This window comes from Gopherus flavomarginatus, chromosome 23, assembly GCF_025201925.1.
Source record: "Gopherus flavomarginatus isolate rGopFla2 chromosome 23, rGopFla2.mat.asm, whole genome shotgun sequence".
NCBI lineage: Eukaryota > Metazoa > Chordata > Testudines > Testudinidae > Gopherus > Gopherus flavomarginatus.
This window is the reverse complement of record NC_066639.1, coordinates 16,873,016-16,879,762: the sequence shown is the minus strand read 5'-3', so window position 1 is coordinate 16,879,762 and position 6,747 is coordinate 16,873,016. Positions and strand designations below refer to the sequence as shown.

General features: G+C 68.2%; 1 protein-coding gene across 1 annotated transcript; it reads right to left on the bottom strand.

Annotated features, from left to right (window-relative positions):
* On the bottom strand, positions 1-6,488 carry SPAG7 (sperm associated antigen 7). The gene is made up of 7 exons (XM_050933348.1): positions 6,379-6,488; positions 4,769-4,836; positions 4,564-4,652; positions 4,103-4,187; positions 3,108-3,197; positions 1,957-2,113; positions 1-1,086 (listed from the first exon to the last, which is right to left on the bottom strand). The coding sequence occupies exons 1-7, from the start codon at positions 6,467-6,469 to the stop codon at positions 968-970; spliced, it is 699 nt and encodes a 232-aa protein (XP_050789305.1). The 5' UTR covers positions 6,470-6,488; the 3' UTR covers positions 1-967.
* Between the last annotated feature and the right edge of the window lie 259 nt (positions 6,489-6,747).

Here is a 6,747-nt window from a genome sequence, read left to right as displayed (position 1 = left end):
TCGTGGTTAAACAGAGAGGAGTTTATTGGGGGCAATACAGCTGCTCCTACGGCCCCCCCTCCTTACCACCCACAGGGGGGCACATACCCCACAACACATGGCTGGGAGGGTGGCGGCGGGGATCACCAGGGATGTGGCTGCCCCCCCACCGCAGCGGTGGAGATTGATTCTATTTACACTTAAATAACAAGCAAATCCCCCCCCCACCCCCATTAGCTGAGGGGCTCCCAGCAAGGAGAACAGGTTAAAATCTCCCCCAGCCAGCCCCCCTGACCCCCACAGGCAGGGATCCCCCCCTGCAGACATCCTAGCCTCATTCCTCTCCCCCACCCCAGAGACACCAGGGTGCCTTCCTCTCCCCCCCCCGGGATTCCCAATGCTGCCCCCCACAGGTTAGGGGGCCCCCGTCACCCTCCTTGTGGGGGGAGCTAGGACTTTTCCCCATAACCCTTTCAAAGGGGAGTCTAATGTCTCCAAGACTGGGGGAGGGAAGTGAGACATGGGGGGAGACGGTGACCCCCCCATCTGACAAGTGCCCTCTGGTGGCAGAAGTGGGATGCTGCAGCCTGTTCGGCGGCCCCCGGCGCCCTCCGGTGGGGGAAAGCGACACTGCACTCAGACCTCTATTCCCCACCTCACCCCAAAAATAGATTCTCCCCCCGCCCCCGCTGGGGGCTCCCCTCCCCCTGCTCACACGCACCCCCTCCCCGAGCTGGAGACAAAAAACAATTCCAAACAAAATCACTTAAAATATGTCCCCGCCCCAAGTGAAAACCTAAAATCACTCCTAGGCTACCGGGTAAATACTGGGGGGGGATACCTGGGTACATGGGGGGCAGGGCAGCCCCTCCCCCCCCACCAGTCAGGATGCCCCAAGCAAGGTTCACACACAGCAGCAGGTCTGGGGTCAGTCCCTGAGATCTGCTCCCTGCCCCCACCACTTGGGGCAGGACGCCCCCCTGCAGCACTAGGAGGTCCCGGCCCCGCCCGGCCCCTCATCTTCGCTCTGCCGCAGCCGCTTCTTCGCCCGGATCTCGTTCATGGCCTCCTCGATGGAGCGCGTGTCCCGCTTGTTCGCCACGGGAACTGGACAGGAGAGCGGGGAGTGAACCCAGGAGTCCTGGCTCCCAGCCCCCCCTGCTGTCACCCGCCAGCCCCCACTCCCCTCCCAGAGCCGGGGAGAGAACCCAGGAGTCCTGGCTCCCAGGCCCCCCTGCTGTCACCCGCCAGCCCCCACTCCCCTCCCAGAGCCGGGGAGAGAACCCAGGAGTCCTGACTCCCAGCCCCCCCCTGCTCTAATCCACCAGCCCCCACTCTCCTCCCAGAGCCGGGGAGAGAACCCAGGAGTCCTGGCTCCCAGCCCCCCCTGCTGTCACCCGCCAGTCCCCACTCCCCTCCCAGAGCCGGGCAGAGAACCCAGGAGTCCGGGCTCCCAGACCCCCCTGCTCTAACCCATCGGCCCCCACTGCCCTCCCAGAGCCAGGGAGAGAACCCAGGAATCCTGGCTCCCAGCCCCCCCTCGTTCTAACCCACCAGCCCCCACTCCCCTCCCAGAGCCGGGGAGAGAACCCAGGAGTCCGGGCTCCCAGACCCCCCTGCTCTAACCCATCGGCCCCCACTGCCATCCCAGAGCCAGGGAGAGAACCCAGGTGTCCTGGCTCCCAGCCCCCCCTGCTGTCACCCACCAGCCCCCACTCCCCTCCCAGAGCCGGGGAGAGAACCCAGGAGTCCTGGCTCCCAGCCCCCCTGCTCTGACCCACCAGCCCCCACTCCCCTCCCAGAGCCGGGGGGAGAACCGAGGAGTCCTGGCTCCCAGCCCCCCCTGCTCTGACCCACCAGCCCCCACTCCCCTCCCAAGGACGGGGGGAGAACCCAGGAATCCTGGCTCCCAACTCCCCCCTCGTTCTAACCCACCAGCCCCAGGCAGAGAACCCAGGCGTCCGGGCCGGCGCTCACCGCAGCCGTACGCCTTGTTGGCCTGCATGGTGTGGGCGGCGTCCTTGGCCGCCTCCTTGCCGATGAGGTGACTGTACTTGTCCTTGTAGTCGGTGTTGGGGTTCACCACGGCCGGGCCCCTCAGCGCCTCCTGCTCTGCCTCCCTCTGAGCCAGCTCCTGGGGGGGGGGACGGGAGCATGAGACGGGGGGGACACAAGGGGACAGGCCCCAGCCCCACCCATCCATGCTGCTAGGCCCCACCCACCCAGAGAAAGACACACCCCCTACAGAGGGGAGGTGAGACCTTGGCCCCGCCCACCCAGAGACACACCCCCTACAGAGGGGAAGTGACACCTTGGCCCCGCCCACCCAGAGACACACCCCCTACAGAGGGGAGGTGACACCTTGGCCCCGCCCACCCAATTAAGGGCACGCCCCCTACAGAGAGGAGGTGACACCTTGGCCCCGCCCACCCAGAGAAAGACACGCCCCCTACAGAGAGGAGGTGACACCTTGGCCCCGCCCACCCAAGGAAAGACACGCCCCCTACAGAGAGGCGGTGACACCTTGGCCCCACCCACCCAGAGAAACGCCCCCTACAGAGAGCAGGTGAGACCTTGGCCCCGCCCACCCAGAGAAAGACACGCCCCCTACAGAGAGGAGGTGACACCTTGGCCCCGCCCACCCAAATCAGGACACGCCCCCTACAGAGAGGAGGTGACACCTTGGCCCCACCCACCTAAATAAGGACACGCCCCCTAGAGAGGAGGTGAGACCTTGGCCCCACCCACCCAAAGACACGCCCCCTACAGAGAGGAGGTGACACCTTGGCCCCGCCCACCCAAATAAGGACACGCCCCCTACAGAGAGGAGGTGACACCTTGGCCACGCCCACCCAGAGAAAGACACGCCCCCTACAGAGAGGAGGTGACACCTTGGCCCCGCCCACCCAAATAAGGACACGCCCCCTACAGAGAGGAGGTGACACCTTGGCCACGCCCACCCAGAGAAAGACACGCCCCCACAGACAGAGCAGTGAGACCTCAGCCCCGCCCATGGGGAAGACCCCCCCTCCGCACAGCCCTGCCCACCCAAGGACAGACGGGGGGAGAGATGCCCCAGCCCCCCCAAATCCCTCCCAGCACAGCCCGGGGGGGGTCCCCCCACACACCTTGAGGCGGCGTTTCTCCTCGGCCCGCTGTGGGTCCCATTCCTCCCCACAGCGATAGGCCTCCAGCTCCTCGTCCGACGGGGCGAACTCCTGGGGGAGGGGGGGCAAAGCGTGAGCAACTCCACGGCCCCGAGGGCTTCCCGCACGCTGTCCCCACCTGAGCCCCAGCCCCACAGCGCAAGGGAGCTAGGACTCCTGGGTTCTCCCTGGCTCTGGGAGGGGAGTGGGGGCTGGTGGGTCAGAGCAGGGGGGCTGGGAGCCAGGACTCCTGGGTTCTCCCTGGCTCTGGGAGGGGAGTGGGGGCTCGTGGGTCAGAGCAGGGGGGCTGGGAGCCAGGACTCCTGGGTTCTCTCCCCAGCTCTGGGAGGGGAGTGGGGGCTCGTGGGTTAGAGCAGGGGAGCTGGGAGCCAGGACTCCTGGGTTCTCTCCCCGGCTCTGGGAGGGGAGTGGGGGCTGGTGGGTCAGAGCAGGGGGGCTGGGAGCTAGGACTCCTGGGTTCTCCCTGGCTCTGGGAGGGGAGTGGGGGCTGGTGGGTTAGAGCAGGGGGGGCTGGGAGCCAGGACTCCTGGGTTCTCTCCCTGGCTCTGGGAGGGGAGTGGGGGCTGGTGGGTTAGAGCAGGGGGGCTGGGGGCCAGGACTCCTGGGTTCTCTCCCTGGCTCTGGGAGGGGAGTGGGGGCTGGTGGGTCAGAGCAGGGGGGCTGGGGGCCAGGACTCCTGGGTTCACTCCCCGGCTCTGGGAGGAGAGTGGGGGCTGGTGAGTTGGAGCAGGGGGCCTGGAAGCCAGGACTCCTGGGTTCTCTCCCCAGTGCTGGGAGGGGAGTGAGGGCTGGTGGGTAGAGCGGGGGTGCTGGGAGCCAGGACTCCTGGGTTCTCTCCCCGGCTCTGGGAGGGGAGTGGGGGCTGGTGGGTCAGAGCAGGGGGGCTGCAAGCCAGGAATCCTGGGTTCTCTCCGTGGTTCTGGGGGGGAGGGCGGGGCAGGGGGGGTGTCGCTCACCTTCTTAAAGATCATGACATAACGACTCTCCTCATCGTCACCGAAGGAGAAGGACGTCAGGCCGGCCACTTCCACCACGTCGTGCCTGGGGCGCGAGCAAGGGGAGAACTCGATTTACCGACACATGGAGCAAAAGTTCCAGGGGCTGAACCGAAAGACCCCTCGCCCGGCACTGAGATGCAGCCACCTCTGGGGCGGGGCGGCTGGTTACCCAGGGACCCCTCGCCCGGCGCTGAGATGCAGCCACCTCTGGGGCGGGGCAGCTGGTTACCCAGGGACCCCTCACCTGGTGCTGAGATGCAGCCACCTCTGGGGCGGGGCGGCCAGTTACCCAGGGACCCCTCACCTGGCGCTGAGATGCAGCCACCTCTGGGGCAGGGCGGCCGGTTACCGGGGGACCCCTTGCCCAGCAGTGAGATCCCCTCCCCGCATTCCCCTCCCGCCCCCCCGCGGAGCCTCACAGGATGCTGCGTTCAAGCTTGTTCATGGGCTGGAATTTCTTCTTGGTCTGTGCGCTGTCCTGGATGAAATCGGATACGTCCTTCTCCATCTGCAAGGGGAGACGGAAGGGAAAGCTCAAGGGGCAGGGAATGGGGCAGGACAATGTCCGGTCTAGGGGGTGCCGGCTCCCACCCGGCCCCATGGTTGCCTCTGTGGGTCACTCACCCTCTTTCTGAACTCCACCTTCTGCCGCTTCTCCTGCTCCTGTAGCTTCTTCAGCCGGGCGGCTTGTTCTGCCAGGGTGAGAGAAACAGCAGCTCAGGGTCTGGGGGGCAGAGCGGGGAGGGGGTGGGAGCCCGGACTCCTGGGTTCTCTCCCTGGCTCTGGGGGGCACGGGGTTCCCTGCTGATGCTGAGAGCTCCAGCTCCAGAGTCGGGCACGGCAGGGTCTGTCTCTCCTGCCTCGCTTAGTCCATAAGGCCTTCCCGTAGCGACCGGTGGGGTCCTGGGCCTGACGCATGGGGGGTCCTGGAGCCGGAGGGCACCAGGGTCGATGCAGAGCCAGGAACCATCAGCGCTGCCAGCCTGACCGTGAGCACCAGGCAGGTCGGGTCCCATATATAGACTGGTCTATATAGCGCCCCTCCCCCATCTCCTGTCTATTTATAGCCCAGTCTCTACAGCAACCCGCCCCCAGCCCCCTGTCTATTTATAGCCTGGCCCCTATAACAGCCCTCCCCCGAGGTCAGGGCCATATGGCTGCGGGGGGTGGTGATGGAAGACCCACCCCAGGGGGGTGAGGGCCATGGTGACCGGGGCGGGGAACAGGGGCTACAGGGCGGGGCTCTGAGATGGGGCCTTGGGGCGGGGTTTTGTCCAGGGGGCGGGGCCATGAGGAGCTGGGCGGGGCTTAGCGGGGGGGCTACAGGGCGGGGCTCTGAGATGGGGCCTTGGGGCGGGGTTTTGTCCAGGGGGCGGGGCCATGAGGAGCTGGGCGGGGCTTAGCGGGGGGGCTACAGGGCGGGGCTCTGAGATGGGGCCTTGGGGCGGGGTTTTGTCCAGGGGGCGGGGCTATGAGGCGCTGGGCGGGGCTTAGCAGGGGGGGCTACAGGGCGGGGCTCTGAGATGGGGCCTTGGGGCGGGGTTTTGTCCAGGGGGCGGGGCCATGAGGCGCTGGGCGGGGCTTAGCGGGGGGAGCTACAGGGCAGGGCTCTGAGATGGGGCCTTCGGGCGGGGTTTTGTCCAGGGGGCGGGGCCGAGGCGCTGGGCGGGGCTTAGCGGGGGGGGAGCTACAGGGGAGGTCCTGTCCCGTGGGGTGGGGCCAGGGGTGCTGGGCGGGGCTCTGACACGGGGGGATGGGGGGGCTGTGTCCCGAGGTGGTGGGCGGGGCCACGGGGTGAGGCTCTGTCCCAGTGGGCGTGGCTGTGTCCAGGTGGGCGGGGCCAGTTCCCGGTGGGCGGGGCCGGGGCTGTGTCCAGGTGGGCGGGGCCAGGGGAGCTAGGCGGGACTCTGACACAGGGGCATGGGGCGGGGCTGTGTGCCGGGGTGGTGGGCGGGGCCACGGGCGAGGCTCTGGCCCGGTGGGCGGGGCCAGTTCCCAGGGGGCGGGGACAAGAAGTGAGCCTCTGTCCCGGTGGGCGTGGCCATGGGCCCTGGGCGGGGCCAGTTCCCGGTGGGCGGGGCCAGGGGTGAGGCTCTGCCGCGGTGGGCGGGGCCAGTACCGGTGGGCGGGGTCATGGGCCGTGGGCGGGGCCAGTCCCGGTGGGCGGGGCCATGGGCTCTCCCGCTCCCCGCCCCCCCGCCCCGGCGGCTCGGCCCCGCCCCGTGACCCCTGACCTCGCGCGCGGCGCCGCGTCTCCTGGTCGCCCAGGCCGGGCGGCCGCTCCATGGCGCTGAGGATGGAGCCCAGCAAGTCCAGCTCCGCCATGGCGCCGCGCCCCGCCCCTTCCGCCGCGTCACGCCGCGTCACCGCCGCACCCGGAAGCGCCCGCCCGCCTTAAAGGGGCGGGGCGCGCGCAATGTCGGAGGGCATAAAACCACACCCCTCCCCCCCACCGGCTTCTTAAAGGGGCACGTCGCTGCCTGCGGACCCCGCGCGCCCTTAAAGGGAATTAATACCCGGCCGCCTTAAAGGGGAGGCGCGTCGGCGGACAAATAACCACGGGGGGGCTTATAGGGGCAATTCAGGCCCCTCCTCCCCCCACT